Here is a 20781-nt window from a genome sequence, read left to right as displayed (position 1 = left end):
AGTACCAAAGTACAAGTATTAAAACATACTGGTGTATCAAAAAGAATTAAAATTTACAAAACCTCGCTAAGGTATATACATAAATATTCATTGAAGCATTGCTTTCACTAACAAACTGGGAAGAGACCTAGGTAGGTATCAGTCAACAGAAGAAGAGCTAAAGTAATTATTATATCCATTGAACAAAATATCATGCAACCATTTAAAATATGAGGCAGTTCTGTAAGTATCTACTGTAGAAAGTAAAATAGCAAGGTAGAAAAAAGATAAATAGGAAATTTCTTGGTTATAAATACACATACATACTTAATGACATATTCGAGTTTACTTTTCATTAAGGGATATACAAAAGAAACTTAAAATACGGGGATCCCTGCATGGCTCAGTGGTTTGGTGCCTGCCTTTGGCTCAGGGCGTGATCCTGGAGTCCCAGGATCAAGTCCCACATCGAGCTCCCTGCATGAAGCCTGCTTCTCCCTCTGCCTGTGTCTGACTCTCTCTCTCTCTGTCTCTCATGAATAAATAAATAAAATCTTAAAAAAAAAAAAAAAAAAGAAAGAAACTTAAAATACAGAAGAGACTGTGATTCCTACAAGAAAGCAGAAGGTAGAAGAAGATAGGAGTACACTTTCTCTGTACTATTTGAGTTTTCTATTTCCATAGGTCACCTGAAGAGTCCTGTTTCTGTTTCTGCACAGCCACAGAACAAAGATTACCTAAAGTCCCTCCTGCCATCTGAATAATCCCTTAAAAATGGTGTATGAACTATAAAATTGTAGAACAAAAGAAAGAAAATTGTAAATTAAAAAAAATTTTTGAACACTGAAAAAAATTGATCACCTGTAGTCTTTTGCTGAAATAAATACAAGATGTACTTTAGCACAAGTAAACCCAGAAGGAGGATACACTAAGTGATGTGCTTTTCTATTACAAACCGAAATATTGTCAACAAGGGTTATAAATAAACACACAAAAAGCAATGAAAAGATAAAAACTCAGGAGACATAACTTTACAAAATTATTCTGCTTCAAAAGTCAAGTCTTAGGGATGAGACAAATCTTCTAAGAGCTCAGAAGAGCTTTATGAGACCTGAAGAAATATTGCTCTTTGTCATCACTATATCCTCAAATACCTCAGTGTCTTCTACCAACTGACCTTAAAAAATACGTTATGTAATGACTGTTACAATACTGTCTGTCATCATCAACAAGTATCTTGTAGTACAAATGCTTCCATATTTAATCAATGTTATGTCCTAACCATGGCATGACTATAGACAGTGGCAAAGTGCCCAGAAGGCTATAAGCAGAAAACAATGCATATATTGGACAGAAGTATGAGAGTAATCATGAAGCCTACGAAACGAAAACTTAAAAAATTTCCCAGTCGACTCTGATGTGTTAACAAATTTTAGAACCACAAAACCACCAGACTAAAGATCTCTCTTCCATCTCTAAGCAATGATTCTGTAACCTTATCTTTTTATAAAGCAATTTAAAATTTTCTGCTAGATAAGAGACTTAGTTTATCTTGAAACATATTATGTAATATAAATGAGCTCAATTTTCTTAGAAGAGTGAACTTGCAGAACAGGTAAGTTTACTGTCCAAATGAAACCAGAAATGTCTGACTAGTTTCTTTAGTTGTTGCACTGGATTTTGTTTAACTTATTTAGTTTCAGGGACAGTTATTTAATGACTTGATCATAAATGTTCAATAAATGTTTACTGAACAGAAAAACCAAATAAACAATCCTGGGCTTCTAGGAATTAAGAATCTATCAAAAGGATTTAAAAATGAACAATGATCATATTTTCACCTTTTAAAGAAATACTGGCTCTCGTATGAAGAACAGATTGGAAGAACCAAGATTAAATGACAGTCCAAGTAAGAAGACTACTGCAGAAACTTAGGTAAGCATCCCGGTGCCTTGATCTCTGGGGGTAGCCAAGACAATGTAGGTAAATGTTTACTGAAATGTTAAAAAAATTAAATAAAATAAAAAACAGCAAAATAGAGAGTAATCAAATGTTTATTTTAAGAAATACAAACTATTATGGATAGTTGAAAAAATGAGTGGCAGGAATAACCAGAAGAAATTATTTCGAGAATTACAGAACACAAAAGAAGCAAATAGATAATAAAGGCATAAAAAGAAACACAACAAGAGGATAAGAGGAAAAGCGAGCTTCTACATATATTTAAGTAGCTTATCAGGTTAGGTGTTTGACCAATGAATATGAGAATAAACGATCACCCATTAGGACTGCTCTGAAAAGTTCAGTTAGTTCTATCTCAAATGTTTAAAATATTCTTGCCAACTACAACAAATTCAATCCTCCTGAATCCCCATATCCGTCAGCATACATGAAATCTTTTTCATTCCTGCCGAAGAATATCCATATGTAATCTTTGGACAGACAGTATAATCTTATACAACCAGCATTTGTCTTAATTCTTCTTTCCATCAATCAAAATCTTTTAAGTTTTTAATTCCAGTGCAATATTAGTGTCAGGTATACACCAAAACAAAATCTTGATTAGGTGACTTTATCCCAAATCTACATACCAAAAATTACCCACTGTGCTTCTCTTTTTGCCAGCAAATCGTCTATCTTTACAAGCAAAATTTAAAAATCCTTTAATAACCTCTAAACAATACAACTTATATAGGTAAATCGTTTTTTCTTTTTAAACGCAGGGCTTGAATTCATAACCCTAAGATCAAGACCTGAGTTGAGATCAAGAGTCAGATGCTTAACCAAATGAGCCACCCAGGGACCCAAAAACTTATTTTAATAAGGGATTCTGAGATTGTTGGTTTATTAAAGGAAGTTCTTGGAAAAGGGAGATTTTTTTTCTAATAAAGTGAGAGTCCCAACTATCTCTAAACTCCTAACTGGCAACTTAAATAGTTAATAGGTAACACTGGGAAATATAAACTTAGCTTTAAGAAAAAAAAATCAGGGATGCCTGGGTGGCTCAGCGACTGAGCATCTGCCTTTGGCTCAGGGCATGATCCTGGGTCCAGGGATGGAGTCCCGCATTGGGCTCCCTACAAGGAGCTTGCTTCTCCCTCTGCCTATGTCTCTGCTTCTCTCTTGTGTCTCTCATGAATTAAAAAATAAAAAAAATTTTTAAAAATTAAAAACAGAGGAAAAAAACCATACCATATCTACTTGAAAGCCCATTTTGGGGGCACCTGGGTGGCTCAGTCAGTTAAGCGGCTGACTTTGGCTCATGGTCATGATCCCAGGGTTCTAGCATGGAGCCTTGTGAGAGGTTCTCTTCTCAGTGGGGAGTCTGCCTCTTCCCCCTACTCATGTTCGCTCTCTCTCAAATAAATAAAATAAAATAAAATAAAATCTTAAAAAAAAAAATTTTTTTTTACCTTGCCTCATTAGCATTAATTGGTGTTCGTGCCTGGCTGCTTCCATTTCTGCTTCTAGTTTCTCTTTGGCTTCTCTGATGTTTCTATCAACCTGCTCACGCTGCTGCTTTTCCATTTCATCAAGAGCCTTCCATCGGGATGCATATTCAAATTCAAATGTCCCAGGCTGAGCAAAACGTGGCGGCTGTTCTCTTTCCCTAAGTTCACATTTAAAAACACAGAAATATATGTTTAAAAGGCAAAACAATAAATAAGAATTACAAGAACAACCATTTACTAAGCAGTTGCAATGCTCATGGCACTGTGTCAGGCAAGTACTCTACATGTTTACCTCACGGCAATATTGTAATGCATGTTTTAATAGCCCTGAGTTAAGAGACAGCCCGAGGATGCCCACCCAACTAGTAAGAACAGAACCAAGACTCCAATGTAAGCAATCTGATTATTACAAGGTGCACTCCCCTAATTATCACCTTCAATGAGGCCTTTCTGATTTTCACTCAATTTTATGTAAGGCAATCTGCAACACATGAATCAAATACGCCCTAAATTAACCATCTAGAATCAAACTTTTCTTCTAAAAGGAGTAACCTGGGGATCCCTGGGTGGCGCAGCGGTTTAGCGCCTGCCTTTAGCCCAGGGCGCGATCCTGGAGACCCAGGATCGAATCCCACGTCAGGCTCCCGGTGCATGGAGCCTGCTTCTCCCTCTGCCTGTGTCTCTGCCTCTCTCTCTCTCTCTCTCTCTGATTATCATAAATAAATAAAAATTAAAAAAAAAAAAAAAAGAGTAACTTTTGGGCAGCCTGGGTGGCTCAGGGGTTTAGCACCGCCTTTGCCCCAGGGTGTGGTCTTGAAGACCTGGGATCAAGTCCCAGGTCGGACTCCCTACAGGGAGCCTGCTTCTCCCTCTGCCTGTGTCTCTGCCTCCCTCTGTGTGTGTCTCTTATGAATAAATAAATAAAAATAAATAATAAAAATAAAAGTAGTGACTTTCAGGGATAGTACTAAAAGCAGATAGCACATTGAGTATTACGTGCTAGGCAAATTGGCTATGCCAAAAAGCAAAGGCCTCACTTACAAATATATCTATTAATTGCTGTAACTCAAGTACCTAGCACAACATCTAGCAAAAACTATATACATTTAACATTTATTTCTTGAATGATCAGCAAACAACCAAAAAATTTTTTAAAAGATAATGACCTATGGATGTACTTGAAATGCAAAGAATTTTTTCAATTATTCTTGCCTATCACAACTTCTATTTAAAAATACTGGTAAATGGGGATCCCTCGGTGGCTCAGCGGTTTAGTGCCTGCCTTCGGCCCAGGATCAAGTCCCGCATCGGACTCCCTGCATGGAGCCTGCTTCTCCCTCTGCCTGTGTCTCTGCCTCTCCCTCTCTGTGTCTTTCATGAATAAATAAATAAAGTCTTAAAAAAATAAAATAAAATACTGGTAAGGGCAGCCTGAGTGGCTCAGCGGTTTAGTGCTGCCTTAGGCCCAGGGCATGATCCTGGAGACCCAGGATTGAGTCCCACGTCAGGCTCCCTGCATGGAGCCTGCTTCTCCATCTGCCTGTGTCTCTGCCTCTCTATCTCACATGAATAAATAAATAAAATCTTAAAAAAAAAATAAAATACTGGTAAAAATAGAATCCCTATCCCACCAATGTAAGTACAGATGCCTTGCAATCCTAAATTTTAACTTTTATTTTAGGGTGGAGAGGGAAAGATGGGTAGGTGAGACAAATGTGGGAGAGCCAGGGAGAGGTTGTCACAGAAGAAAAGATGTAGTAACAAGAAAGAGCTACAAAAATATTCAGAGGTATATTAGGAAAATCAAAGTTAATCATGATCTGGAATTCTATACCTAAAAAATAGATTTGGACTTTTTCTTTTTAAAACATTGACTGGAGGGGGATCCCTGGGTGGCTCAGTGGTTTGGCACCTGCCTTCAGCCCAGGGTGTGATCCTGGAGTCCCGGGATCAAGTCCCATGTCGGGCTCCCTGCATGGAGCCTGCTTCTCCCTCTGCCTGTGTCTCTGCCTCTCTGTGTGTGTCTCTGCCTCTCTCTGTGTGTCTCTCATGAATAAATAAATAAAATCTTTAAAAAAAAAAAAACATTGACTGGAAAAGGCAAAGGAATGAGGGGAATCAACCACCTACTAATTTTTCTGGAAGAATATTTCTTAGTAATTCCTCAATCAGACTTGGGACTATAATCATAAATATTTTTTAAATCTTCCTTTTTCTCCAAGGGAAACACTAAAAACAATATGGATTTAAGGAGTTAGAATAAATTTGAATCATAGCTCCTATGCTTTGTGAATGAACATTCTCTTCTGAACATAACCTTTTAGCAGCAAAACTAGAAATATAACCAGATCTAGTAAGGTTTTCTGGGTAATTAAATCAGTATATAAACAAACACTCTTATATGCATATAAATTCCACTTTCTGTAACACCCTTAAAACTCTATTCTCTAATTCTTTTTTTTTTTTTTTTTTAATTTTTATTTATTTATGATAGGCAGAGGGAGAAGCAGGCTCCATGCACCGGGAGCTTGACGTGGGACTCGATCCCGGGTTTCCAGGATCGCGCCCTGGGCCAAAGGCAGGCGCTAAACTGCTGCGCCACCCAGGGATCCCTATTCTCTAATTCTTAAATCCAAAAGTATGCTGTAGTTCAAATTTGTAATGGTAAACTATAACCACAAAAAAATGTCAAGTGACTAGGAAGTCATAGTAAGTCTTTGAAAAATAGCATTGTATGAGAAATTAAAATGGTTCTGAATTACAAGTGATGATATCACCAACCCTCTTCCTTTAATGTTTTTCATCGTCTATATACTAGAGTATTCCGGGACTCACTCCTTTGACATAGTTCTCTATCACATGTGGTAACTATAGCCCAGAGAACTCATCTAAATTCCAGATGTGAATCCAACTACTTACTTGACATCTTCACTTGGATGTTGAAAACTGTCTCAAACGTAACATGCCCAAAGTTCCTGAACTTCCTCCCCCAAAACTGCTCCTCCTACAGGATTCTCCAGACTGATCATTAGCAATTTCCAAATTTCCAGTTACTTTGGCCTACAACCATGTAATCATGCTTTCAACTCTCTCCCATATCCATCAACAAAATCCAAAGTCTATTTTCAAACTATATCCTGAACCTGACCACTTCTCATCATCAACACTGCAATCTCCACTTCAACAGGCTCCAAACTTACTATCTTCTCCAATTCTACTCTTGGTTCTTTATAAAATCTATTCTTAAAATAGCCAAAAAAAGCTATTGTTAAATTTAGGATTAAATCACTACTCTGGGGCAGCCTGGGTGGGCTCAGCGGTTTAATGCCGCCTTCAGCCCAGGGCGTGATCCTGGAGACCCGGGATCGAGTCCCGCATCGGGCTCCCTGCATGGAGCCTGTGTCTCTACCTCTCTCTGTCTCTCTCATGAATAAATAAATAAAATCTTTAAAAAATAAAAATAAATAAATCACTACTCTGCTCCTTCCTTTCTCATAAAATACAAAAACCAAGATATCAGCTTAATAACCAGCAAGGCACAACAATCTCCTCTCCTCCCAACATCCCTTATCTACTTCATCCCTGTTTCCTCTCCTTACTCACCATGCTCCAGCTAAACTGGCCTCTCTACTGTTCCTAGAACTTGCCAGAGTCTTCTCTCAAGGCCTTTATAGTTACTGTTTCCTCTACTGAGATCACTATTTTCTCTACTCCATCCTAATTCTGATCCTATACAGCTAGACAGCTAGCTTCCTCCCCTCTCCTTCAAGCTATAATTAAATCTTACCTTCTCAGTAGGGCTTCTCCAACCACCTGTACAAAGAACCACACTAAAAAAAAAAAAAAAAAAAAAAAGAACCACACTACTCTGTTCCAAAGCATTCACTTTCCTGTATCTTTCTGCTATATTTATTTTACTAATTTTATTGGTTTTTTTTAAAGATTTATTTATTTATGATAGTCACAGAGAGAGAGAGAGAGAGAGAGGCAGAGACACAGGCAGAGGGAGAAGCAGGCTCCATGCCAAGGAGCCCGACATGGGACTCGATCCCGGGACTCCAGGATTGCGCCCTGAGCCAAAGGCAGGCGCTAAACCGCTGAGCCACCCAGGGATTCCCTTAATTTTATTGTTTAACCTCCTTACCACTCCTACATAGCACGAATTTCTGGCCTATTTTGTTCACTAGTTCATCTCCTACACCAGGCATAGAACAAGCACTCATATTTCTCATTTAAATTAACTACACAGAAAAAACATTCAACTGCACTAAAATCAAAGAATGCTAATTAAAATAACATGCATACTGGAGGGTATTATGCTGAGTGAAGTAAGCCAGTCGGAGAAGGACAAACATTATATGTTCTCATTCATTTGGGGAATATAAATAATAGTGAAAGGGAATATAAGGGAAGGGGGAAGAAATGTGTGGGAAATATCAGAAAGGGAGACAGAACGTAAAGACTGCTAACTCTGGGAAACGAACTAGGGGTGGTAGAAGGGGAGGAGGGCGGGGGGTGGGAGTGAATGGGTGACGGGCACTGGGGGTTATTCTGTATGTTAGTAAATTGAACACCAATAAAAATTAATTAAAAATAAAATAAAATAACATGCATAAAATACCATTTTGAACATCGCCATCTTTTTGTCACAATAAACAAAAATACCTTTATACATACACCAAGGAGTGTAAATTTTGTAATATTTCTGGAAAACAATTTGTCAGTATTAATCAATTTTATATATGCATACATTTTGATCTAAGCCTTTACACCTTTTATTAGTTGGTTTTTTTAAAATAATAATTTTCACAATTTAATAGATGTTTTAATTTTTGGTTTCTTATTTCTTGTGTACTTCCACCACCAGAAATATAAGCACCAGGAAGGCAAAAACAGTTCCAAGTTTCACTGAGAGCACCTGGAACACTGCCTAACACAAAAGCACTCCAGTATCTGTTGAATTCATGCATGTAAATATATTAGTTTTATTTATTATAATGAACAAGTACCTGATTAAAAACAACACAATATATTCATGCAGCCAATTCATGTAAAAACATTTCCAGTATAGTGAGCAAAAAGCAACTGGTAAAAGAAGAATATACATTTTGAAAATAGACTATTTTTCAGGGCACCTGGATGGCTTGGCAAGTTAAGCGTCTGCCTTTGCCCAAGGTCTTGCCATGATCCCAGGGTCCTGGGATTGAGCCCCACTTTGGGCTCCCTGCTCATCAGGGAATCTACTTCTCCTCCACTCACTCCCCCTGGTTCATGCTCTCTCTCACTCACTCTTTCAAATAAATAAATAAAATCTTTTTTTAAAAAAAGGCTACTTTTCTTTTCTACCACCAAGAAGAGTACTTCCTGTCCTTACCCTAAATAACTAGGATCTCCCCTGCTTTACCCCTGCCAAGTCTCCTTTTAACTTATAGTACACCTAAAACATACTAAAATATTTTCATGATATCTAGATTATACTGTTTCTAACATAATTACTGATAGTCTCCATCCACCTACCTCCCACTGCCCAAGTTAATGTTCTACCCATATACAAAAGAATAGTATTCGATGTAGACCAACCAGGATAATATGTATCCTTGATAGCACATACCTAAAATATCTTTATTAAAAAAAAATAAAAATAAAAATAAAATATCTTTATTAATAAGTCTTACTTATGATATTGTTGAGTTTTCTGCATTAGCTTCTCTGGCAAGCCATCTTCATCATCAAACTGCTCCATAGGCTCCACAATGACTGGACGAGGTGTCCTGGGTTGATAAAAGCATAAGAGTTAATACAGTACCTGCAGCTAACATCACACTAGAAATTCTTTATAATAATTCCAAGATATATATGTGGGAAATTTCTCTCTTGAAAATAATGTCTTAGAAGTTACTATATATACTCTTAAAATCAGTCAATAAACATTTGCTGCACCAGATACAAATGAACATCAATGTCAATCAAAGATGCTTTTTAGAGCATCCTCCATTCAAGACGGCAGAGGAGCAAATCAACAACTCTGAATCTGCATAACCACTCTAGTTAACTTTTACGAATTATGAAGGAAAAGAATTAGTACCTAATTCACGTTTTATATATATGGAATCATCATCCCGATATCCCACCACCTCAAATTCCCACCTCCCAACTTTCCTGTGCCTAAACAGTCTTGTTAAGAAAAGCCTTTCTAAAACCTAAAATGGTATCTAAAACACATCAGCCAAGCAGCCAAGCAAAAGGAGAGGAACTAGGAGACACAAACATGTTCAAAGTGGAGGTTGAGCAGGGGAAATTAAGAGTGGGTGATGAAAGATTATGACTTGCAAATCCTCCTTCTTTACTACTTTCCTAAGTAAAACAAAAGGATGGGAAAGCTGAGGAAGACAAAATAGGGAAATGAAATAAATATCAGATAATATGAGGATACTAAAATTTCCTATTATTCACTAACTTTGCTTATAGGGCTTTTATAGCCAAGCACATGATTTTAAAGCTACACCACCAAAAGTAGTCGTGTGTGTTTTTTAACCATATATTTTCTTGTAGCTTAGACTGGACTCATTTCCAAAATGATGCAATAGTATTTTTACCATTTTTCGAAATAAGCAAATATCATGACTGGTGTGTTTTCAGTGATGAATGCACTGGATTCACTTTTGTGAAAGCGCATTTTGTGCCCTGTCCAAGGAATGGATCAGGGATGATCAGCTGGATGAGAAAGAAGCACACTAAGAATTTACAGATCTTGGGATGCCTGGGTGGCTCAGCGGCTGAGAGTCTGCCTTTGGCTCAGGGCATGATCCTGGGGTCTCTGGATCAAGTCCCACATCGGGCTCCCTGAATGGAGCCTGCTTCTCCCTCTGCCTGTGTCTCTACCTCTCTCTCTCTCTCTGTGTCTCTCATGGATGGATAAATAAAATCTAAAAAAATAATAAAAAAAAGAATTTACAGATTTTGTCAAACTTTGCGATAAACATCACAGTCATAGCTATGAATGTCGTCATTGCTATCATAGCAGTCACCTTCATGTCATCTGTAATAATACTCCTGAAAGGCCTGGCTGCCTAATCTAGTGGAGAAGAGGCTTTGGTTCCTCCTTCTCCTGCATGCCAACTGTCACACTCAGAAGATAGCACATTCATTTGGCAAGATCAAACTGGCATCTGTACATGAAGATTCATTATCCAGCTTTCTTATGATCCGTGCCTTCTACCAGAGCACCTCCTATCGTAGTTGTGTTTTGTTAACTATGTTAACTTTTTCAAATTATGTAAGCCTAACCAAAAATAAAAGATCTGTGCCTAAGTTAAAAATTTTTTTCCTTGCTATCAGTCTCTCAGCATTCAAATCATAGTAAATCTACTGCAGCAATAACACAAGAGCTAAGAAGTGAAGGGGCTTTCTGGATTCTAAAAGTTTCCCTATACAAATAAATGAAGATCCTGAGATCAACAGAAACTTTAAATCTTAAACTATTATTAAATATGATTACTAGGGCATCTGGGGGGCTCAGTTGGTTAAGCACCTGACTCTTGATTTCAGCTAAGGTCAGGATCTCAGGGTCACGGAATCAAGGACCATGATGGGCTCCACATTCAGCATGGAGTCTGCTGCTCCTCTCTACTCCTCCCCTCCTACTCGCCCAACCTCTCTTGCTCTCATAAATAACTTTTTAAAAAAAGAGAAAGAAAATCATGAAAAATGATTATTAAAAATTATTCCTAAAAGGCACCTGGCTGGCTCAGTTGGTGGAGAAGGCAACTTTTGATCTCAGGGTTGTGAGTTTGAGCCCCTGCTAGGTACAAAGATTACTTAAAAATAAAATCTTTATTTAAAACAAAATTATTCTTGGGCACCGGGGTTGCTCAGTGGTTGAGCTTCTGCCTTTGGCTCACGTTGTGATCCCAGGGTCCTGAGATTGAATCCTGCATCAAGCTCCCCGCAGGGACCCTGCTTTTCCCTCTGCCTGTCTCTGCCTTTCTCTCTGTCTCTCATGAATAAATAAAATCATGAAAAAAAAAAAAAAAAAGATTCTTGGACCAGTAAAGCCATCTTAGAGAAAAAGAAATAGAAGGTGTGGAATACCTTGGGGTGATAGACACAATGGAATTATAGAAACCTCTGATAAACTGAGTAGAAACTCAAAAGAAAAGAGCCTTAGAGGATTCTATTTCAAGGGTGATAACTCCCATCCAACATCTAAATACAGAAGTGTGAAAAAGAATGAGTAAATAGGGGCAGCTTGGTTGGCTCAGTGGTTTAGGGCTGCCTTCAGCCCAGGGCGTGATCCTGGAGACCCGGGATTGAGTCCCACGTCGGGACCCCTGCATGGAGCCTGCTTCTCCCTCTGCCTGTCTCTCTGCCTCTCTGTGTCTCTCATGAATAAATAAATAAAATCTTAAAAAAAAAAAAAAGAAAAAGAATGAGTAAATATAGCCTCAAAGATCATATGCACCTCAATGAAGTATAAGAAAGCAGCTGAGAGTTCCTAAGCCCATGGGAGGATGGGGTACTTTTAAGAGGACCCAAAGAGGCCCAAGAACAAGTGGAGGAAGATGCACTATATTGATCACTTACCCACTTGGAAGCCATTGCAGGATATAGAGAATAATAAAGACCGGGTAAGAACTACACCTGAGCAGAGGCCAACAAAGACAGAAACTCGCACCTCCCCTCTTCAATACCAAAAGGCCACGACCATCCAAGAGAAAAATCAGAAACGGAGACTCAAGAAGGAAAACATACTAAGCAGATCATTCATACTCAGAACATGACAGAATTACTTAGGACAAGATTAATTTTATAAAGTCAAGGAAATACTGAACAAAATTAGAGAATATAAGGACATCTCTACTCTCAAATAATGTTGAGTCTCTAATTATAAGTTTTCAACATATGAATATGTAAGCATCAGACATACTTATACACAGGGGTGAATACAGCCCTTAGACAAAACCTAACTGATAACAAACAAATGTTATAAATTTATACCTTGTTCCTGGAATACCATTTCTAAAAAGATACATGAATAAGTGAGCAAAGATCAATGATAACCACATTCATCACATTCCATAAAACAAAAGACCATAAATAATGTTCAAGAGTAGTCTTCAAGGGACTCTCTTTTTGTTTCTTGGGTTATATGCTAAAAGGTGAACATTTATGGTTTCACTGTATGTACCACCCCCTGTAAAAATTCCCCTTATCTATTATCACACACACATCTTGTTGTTTAGTTCACTTTGATTTTTTGGTGTTTAAAAAAAAAGTTGTTTTTTTAAAAGACTTATTTGTCTGAGAAAGAGAGCGCAAGCATGTGAGAGTGGGGAGACAGGCAAAGGGAGGAGAGAGAGAGGATGATCTCACCCAGGCTCCCCACTGAGTTTGAAGCTGGAGCCCAATGTGTTGGGGCAGGGAGGACCTCAACTGCATGACCCATGAGATCGTGACCTGAACTATAATCAAGAGTTGGACACTTAAGCAACTTAGCTACCCAGGTAAGTTAAGTTGTTAAAACCCAACTTAAATTCTCTTTATAGGTACAGTTATTTAATTTATTCCTTTTATAAATTTAAGAAAATATTTCATAGAAAAAAAGACTAAAAGGAAGCAAATCAAAGTGGTCAACCATTAATGTTAAATCTGGAGTTGTTGTCTGTAGAGCTTTTCTTCTCCTCACTTTGCCCCCAAATTAATCAATCATTAGTTTGGTTGTAATATTGATACTTATCCATAGTAAGTTTTATTAAGTCAGTCAAATCGTATCATTTGGAAAGGACCTCTGATCAGGTTTCATAAACATCTCAGATTTTCCTTTCTGGTAGATATACATAATTTTACACAGAATGAATCACCTAGCCATGCTTTCTTCAGACATCCTGTATCACTCAATACAAAATGGCACCATTTCAGATGTATGCATGCACAATAAATTTTTTTTTTTAAGATTTTATTTATCTATGAGACACACGGAGAGAAAGGGGCAGAGACAGACAATCAGGCTCCTCACAGGGAGCCTGATGTGAGACTCAAACCCTGGACCCGGGATCATGCCTTGAGCCAAAGGCAGACACACTCAATCACTGAGCCACCCAGGTGTCCCAGCATGCACCATAATTTTTTAACCATTCTTACTGGTGGACATTTAAGGTTTCCATGTTTTTTAAATGGTACATAATGATTAACGAATTTGTGACTGACCTTTCCTCACTTAATCAAATATCTCTTTAGAAGCAGAATGTGAGAAAAAGGTGTTACACAATAGTAAAAACATGATGCCTTAAAAGATGATGCAACATTTCATGTATGCAATTAGAAAATGAAGAATTATATAATGATGACAATTTGTTACACCAGTAAATAATCCTTTTGACATATATATCGCTTTGCAGGGTTTTTTCAATTTTAGTCTTTAATAGAGAACTTAATAATAATGATAAAATAATTCCGAGGATGATGAAATAAGATATTTTATGATAGGGGGAAAATAAAATCACTAGGACCTAATATTATCTTAGATTATAAAATGACCCGGGATCCCTGGGTGGCGCAGCGGTTTGGCACCTGCCTTTGGCCCAGGGCGCGATCCTGGAGACCCGGGATCGAATCCCACATCGGGCTCCCAGTGCATGGAGCCTGCTTCTCCCTCTGCCTGTGTCTCTGCCTCTCTCTCTCTCTGTGACTATCATAAATAAATAAAAAATTAAAAATAAATAAATAAAATAAAATGACCCAATGGACCTATATGGCAAATTTTAAGAAAAAAATTTTAATAATCTTTTTGTTGCTTTGAGACCTCTAAGAAATAATAAAATATCAATCTTTACAAATAATTATGACTGCTTAGAAAAGAAGGTATAAAACTAAAACCGGACCCAGGGCAGCCCCGGTGGCGCAGCGGTTTAATACCGCCTGCAGCCCAGGGCATGATCCTGGAGACCCTGGATCAAGTCCCACGTCAGGCTCTCTGCGTGGAGCCTGCTTCTCCCTCTGCCTGTGTCTCTGCCTCTCTCTCTCCCTCTCTCTGCATCTCTATGAATAAATAAATAAAATTTTTTAAAAAATAAAAAATAAAAAAAAATAATAAAACCGGACCCAATTGACACTGACAGTATAGGTGCGGAGCAATTTATACTTGCACCATCAGCAGGTATGCCCAGATAACTCCTGTGTTTCCAAGTTATATAAGCAAAAGCAATATCATAATTTTTTAATTAAAGAAGCATTTCTTCTGAATCTAAAAAACTCCATTTAATGGAAAGATGTGATGAAGCAAATAAAATGATGGAAATGAAGTGTATAAAATAGGAAAGATATAAAAAGAATTATTAATGGAACAATCACTTGTGTGCCAAAAAAGAATTAACACAATATGCCTGAAACAGCTATCCCACAACCCTAACAGATAATTATATTACTCCAGAATTCACCTCATGTGCATTTCTTCCTTACTGATTTTGTGCTGTATTCTTTTGCTGTAGTAAATCTTAGTTGTACAACTATATGCTAGGTCTGTGTCCTTCTAGTGAACCATCATACCTAGGAGACTTTCAGGATATACCTGTAAGCACACTTGTCAAATAGAACTTAGGCTGATACACATTTTTTACTTCCAGTCTTTTATTTCTGATCAGTTTATAAACACAAATTTGGATCACAGCATATACCTAGACTTGTGTCCCTTTTCTTACTTGCTCCATAGATGTATAGAAAATATGCACATTTATATGCTAAATTTATTTACAAGTTTTTGAGCAGTTGTTAGCATAGATGCATAGCCATATGCTCCGCCATAAAAAGATGGGGAGTTGGCAATTTGTTTAGTTTAGTACTTTTATTGATATAATTCACATATCATAAAAATCACCATTTTAAAGTACAGAGTTCAGTGGGTTTTAGTATGTAAACCATCACCATGATCTAATGCCAGAACATTTTCATCACCCCAAAAAGAAACCCCAAATTCATTAGCTATCAATTCCTAATCTCCCTGAACCTCTGGCAACTATTAGTCCACTGTCTCTGTGGTATACACTACCATTAAAAAATTCTTTTCAGGGCACCTGGCTGGCTTACTCATTAGAGCATGTGACTCTTGATCTCGGAGTCCTAAGTGTAAAGCCCTATTGAGATTACTTAAAAAATAATAAATCTTTTTCATGAATACTGCATTTCCTAGTGTCATGAAGGATTCTTCACAAAGTACATACTAATCCACTATAAATATGATCTACTTAATTCTTTATTAAGAATTCAGATTTGGTCACTATTTTGTTATTAGAAATAAAGTGATAAACCAGATACAAAGTGATATACCAATCCTTTGAATCAAAATACTTAAAATATACCTCTAACAGTAAAAGAATCTTAAAACCAAACCCCGCCCCCCCGCCCCAAAACAGTAACCAATTTCCATCAGCACCAGAGTTATAAAATACTCTTGTAACTTCACTTTCACTCACTGGGTACTTTTAAATCTTTGCCAATTCATTTAAAAAAAAAGTTTGTCTTTGATTACCAATAAAAAATTTATTTAAATATCTAGCTGTCAACTCTAAAAGTCATTATCAAAGCCACAAATATGTCTCTCATGAGTCAAAAGAAAGCAGAGAATTGTAAACTTAAAGACTCTAAAGAGAACCAGTATAGGAAGCAAACCATTCTTTTTCTCTCAAAAAGAACAAAAATAAAAGCAACAAATAGTTAGCAAATAAAGTAATGCTACATACAGCAAGAATTTGAGCCACATTAATGGACGTAAGTTACAAATCATTTAACACAGGTCAAGAGATTTTCTTCAAAGTTACTCTACAATTTATCTTACCTTCAACAATCTTTGATCTTCTAATAAAGTCTGGGTTATCAAAGTTCAATTGGGTTTTGTTTTTTTGTTTTTTTAAAGATTTTATTTATTCATGAGACACAGAGAGAAAGCCAGAGACATAGGCGGAGGGAGAAGCAGGCTCCCTGCAGGGAGCCCAATGTGGGACTCAATCCTGGCATCCCAGGATCATGCCCTGAGCGTAAGGCAGACATTCAACCACTGAGCCACCCAAGTGTCCCACCCAGTTCAATTGGTTTAAGAAGGAATCATTTAAGAGTTACTTGGCTGGATCAGTTGGAGGGACATGTAAATCTTGGTCTTGCGGTTTTGAGTTCAAGCCTCACATTTGGTACAGAGATTACATAAACAAATAAAACTTAAATAAAAGAAAAATAAATATTTATTTAATCTTTTTCCATGGATATTCCAGAATACATTTACCACATAAAATTCTACACACCGGGGGGTGGGGGGGGCGGTGGTAGCTGACTCGGTCAGTGGAGCTTGCAACTCTTGGTCTCAGGGTTCTGAATTCAAGCCCCACACTATGTATACAGATTATTTTAAAAATTTAAGGGACACCTGAGTGGCTCAGCGGTTGGGCGCCTGCCTTTGGCTCAGGTCGTGATCCCCGGATCCGGGATCAAGTCCCTGCATCGGGCTCCCTGCAAGGAGCCTGCTTCTCCCTCTGCCTATGTCTCTGTCTCTCCTCTCAATCTGTGTCTCTCATGAATAAACAAATAAATCTTTAAAAAAAAATTTAACTTAAAAAAAAATATATATGCCCAGGAACAAAGCAACCAAACATTTATGGGCCATAACGTTTGTCACAAGGTTATTACAGCAAAAACGGGAAACAACCTAAATGATGAATAATACAATGTCTACTGTTCAATAAAGGAATAATTAAGTCTGGCAGAGCTATAATGAAACATCGTGCATTTTTAATATCAAAAGAACTCACAATGTAACAGTCAGGAAAACTTTATAAACAGGAAAACTTTATAAAAAGAAAAGGATGCTTAGTAATAAGGGGAAATTTTTGTATTTATCATAAATAAATATATCCCAAGTAGGTTAGTGATTTAAGACTAAGAGTCTAAATCACTCTAAGAGTCTAAAATAAATTGTCTCAGAATTTTCACTGCTACAAAGCTAAGAGTTTAACAGCATAAACCCTCAGAGGCCTAAGAGGAAACAAAAAAAAAATCCAAACTGAAGCAATTCTGAAAAATACTTGTCCTGGACTCTTCAAAAATGTCAGTGTCACAACACTGACATTTTTGTCATTGGGGAAACTTCCAGATAAAAGGAAATTACAGCCATAACAACTAAAATCCATGTGTGACCTTTGATTGAATAGATTACAGAGTTATAAAGACACTGCTACAAAACAGGAGAAATTTCAATATAAACTGCATATTATGTAACATCACAGGCATATCTCACTTTATTGTGCTTTGTGCTTCACTGGGTTTCACAGATACTGTGTTGTTTTTTTGTTTGTTTTTAACAAACAAGGGTTTTAGCAACTCTACATCAAACAAATCTATTGGCATCATTTTTTTCAATAGCATTTGCTCACTTTGCGTCTCTGTGTCACTATCTTAGCAATTGTCAGAGTATCTCAAACTTTTTCATTATCATTATGTTATGGTGATCTGTTATCGGTGATCTTCGATGTCACTACTATAATTGTTTGGAAGTGACACAAACCACATCCATATAAGACTGCAAACACATTCAGTAAACGGGATGTGTGTTCTGACTGCTCCACTGAACAGTCCCCGCCCCTTGGGTGTCTCCCTAATCTGAGACACAACAATATTGAAATTAGGCCAATAAAGAACCCTTCAATGGCCTCTAAGTGTTAAAGTCAAAGGTAAATTTATACCCTTTGCTGTAAATCAAAAGCTAGAAATGATTAAACTTAGTGAGGAAAGTATGCCAAAAGCTGAGACAGGCTGAAAAGTTGTGAATGCAAAGGAAAAGTCCTTGAAAGTGCTGCTCTAGGGGATCCCTGGGTGGCTCAGCAGTTTGGCGCCTGCCTTTGGCCCCGGGCGTGATGCTAGAGTCCTGGGATCGAGTCCCACATCAGGCTCCTTGCATGGAACCTGCTTCTCCCTCTATGTCCCTGCCCCTCTCTGTCTCTCTGTCTCTCATGAATAAATGAATAAAATCTTTAAAAAAAAAAAAAAAAAAAAAGAAAGTGCTGCTCTAGTGGCTACACAAATAAGAAAACAAAACATTACAGGGGCGCCTGGGTGACTCAGTCAGTTAAGCGCCCATCCTAAGCCCAGGTCATAAACCCCTGGTCCTGGATTAAGCCTAGGTCAGGCTTTCTGCCCAGCAAGGAAGGTACCTGCTTCTCCCTCTACTCTCTGCTCATGATCTCTCTCACACACTCTCTCAAATAAATAAAAATTAAAAAAAAAAAAATACTGATTACTGCTGATATAAAGGATGTTTCAGTGATGTCAGTATAAGTTCAAATCAGCCACAACAATCCCTTAAGGCAAAACCTAATCTAGAGCAAACCCTTAACTCTCTTCAATTCTATACACAGAGCTAAGGAAGCTGCAGAAAAAAAGTTTGAAATGAGCCAAGATTGTGTCATCAGGTATAGGGAAAGAAGGCACCTCTAAAACATAAAAGTATAAGGTGAAGCACCAAGTGCTAAAATGCAGAAGCTTTATCAAGTTACCCAAAAGACCTAGCTTAGCTAATTAATGAAGATGGCTACACCAAACAATAGATTTTCATTGTAGATTAAACCACCTTAGACATTCAAAGCCACAGAGAAGTCAATGCCTGGAATCAAAGGACAGACTGACCACCTTGTTAGGGGCTAATGCAGCTGGTGACCTGAAGATGAAGCCAATGCTCACTGACCATTCTGAAAATCCTAAGGCCCTTAAGAATTATGCTCAAACCACTCAGCCTGTGCACTATACACTGGACAACAATGCCTGGATGCCGGCACATCTACTGACAACGTGGGTTTACTAAATTAATGTTAAGCCCACTGCTGAGATCTACTGCTCAGAGAAAAAAAGATTCCTTTTCAAAATACTGCTGCTCACTGACAATGCACCTCATCACCCAAGAGGTCTAATGGCCAGACACAAGATTAATGTTGTTTTCATGCCTGCTGACACAACATCCATTCTGCAGCCCACAGATCAAAGCAATTTCAACTTTCCAGTCTTACTATTTGTATTTAATACATACATTTCATAAGGCTATATAGCTGCCTTAGACAGCGATTCCTCTGATGGATCTGGACAAAATAAAATGAAAAACTTCTAGAAAGCATTCACCATTCTAGATGCCATTAAAAACATTTGTGCTTCATGGGAAAAGCCTAACTATCAACAGAACAGGAGTCTGGAAGAAGCTGATTCCAATCCAACCCTCATGGATGCCTTTCAGTTGAGGGGCTCAAGACATCAGTGGACGAAATAACTGCAGATGTGGTGGAAACAGCAAGTGAACTACAATCAGAAGTGAGGCTTGAAGATGGGACTGCATTGCTGCAATCTCATGATAAAACTAAAGGATGAGGAGCTGCTTCTATGGATCTGCAAAGGAAGTGGTTTCTTGAGATGCATCAACCCATGGTGAAGATGCTGTGGAGACTGTTGAAATGCCAACAAAGAACTTAGCAGATTACATAAATATAATTGATAACACATCAGTAGGGTTTGAGAGGACTGACTCCCAACTGTGAAAGAAGTTCTACTGTGGATGAAATGGTATCAAACCACACCACATGCTATAGAAAAATCCTTCAGTAAAGAAAGACACTTCATGTGGCAAACTTCAATATCATCTTTTAAAAAACTGCCACAACCACCCCAACCTTCAGCAACCACCAACCTGATCAGTAAAGTATTTAATTAAGATATACACATTTTGGGGGATGCCTGGGTGGCTCCGCAGTTGAATGTCTGCCTTTGGCTCAGGTTGTGATCCTGGGATCCAGGATCAAGTCCCACATCAGGCTCCCTATAGGGAGCCTGCATCTGCCTCTGCCTATGTCTCTGCCTCTCTTTCTGAGTCTCTCATGAATAAATAAAATCTTAAAAAAAAAGATACACACATTTTTTAAAACGTAATGCTATCTCACACTTAATAAACTATAGTATAGTGTAAATATAATATTTGTTACTAGAAAACCGAAGAATTTATTTGATACACCTTATCATGATATTCACTTTACAGCACTGGTCTGGACATGAATCTGCAAGTATCTCTAAGGTATGTCTATATTGAATAAATATTAAATTTCTTCAGTGTGACAATTATATTGTAGCTTTTAAAAGAATACTCTTGGGATCCCTGGGTGGCGCAGCGGTATGGCGCCTGCCTTTGGCCCAGGGCGCAATCCTGGAGACCCGGGATCAAGTCCCACGTCAGGCTCCAGGTACAAGCCTGCTTCTTGCTCTGCCTGTGTCTCTGCCCCTCTCTCTCTTTCTCTCTCTGTGTGACTATCATAAATAAATAAAATTTTTTTATAAA

The 20781-nt window shown here is 37.8% G+C and overlaps 1 protein-coding gene across 1 annotated transcript in view; it reads right to left on the bottom strand.

Annotated features, from left to right (window-relative positions):
- PSPC1 (paraspeckle component 1) overlaps positions 1-20781 on the bottom strand; it is a 74401-nt gene that overhangs the window by 38809 nt on the left and 14811 nt on the right. Inside the window, exons 3-4 of the mRNA XM_038573543.1 lie at positions 9107-9202; positions 3393-3589 (exon numbers count right to left, since the gene is read on the bottom strand). Coding sequence (XP_038429471.1) covers positions 3393-3589; positions 9107-9202 — 293 coding nt within the window. The remainder of the gene's footprint in view (positions 1-3392; positions 3590-9106; positions 9203-20781) is intronic.

Source organism: Canis lupus, chromosome 25 (assembly GCF_011100685.1).
Source record: "Canis lupus familiaris isolate Mischka breed German Shepherd chromosome 25, alternate assembly UU_Cfam_GSD_1.0, whole genome shotgun sequence".
NCBI classification, from domain to species: domain Eukaryota; kingdom Metazoa; phylum Chordata; class Mammalia; order Carnivora; family Canidae; genus Canis; species Canis lupus.
Note: the sequence above shows the minus strand (reverse complement) of the source record. Positions and strands in the feature narration are given on the sequence as shown.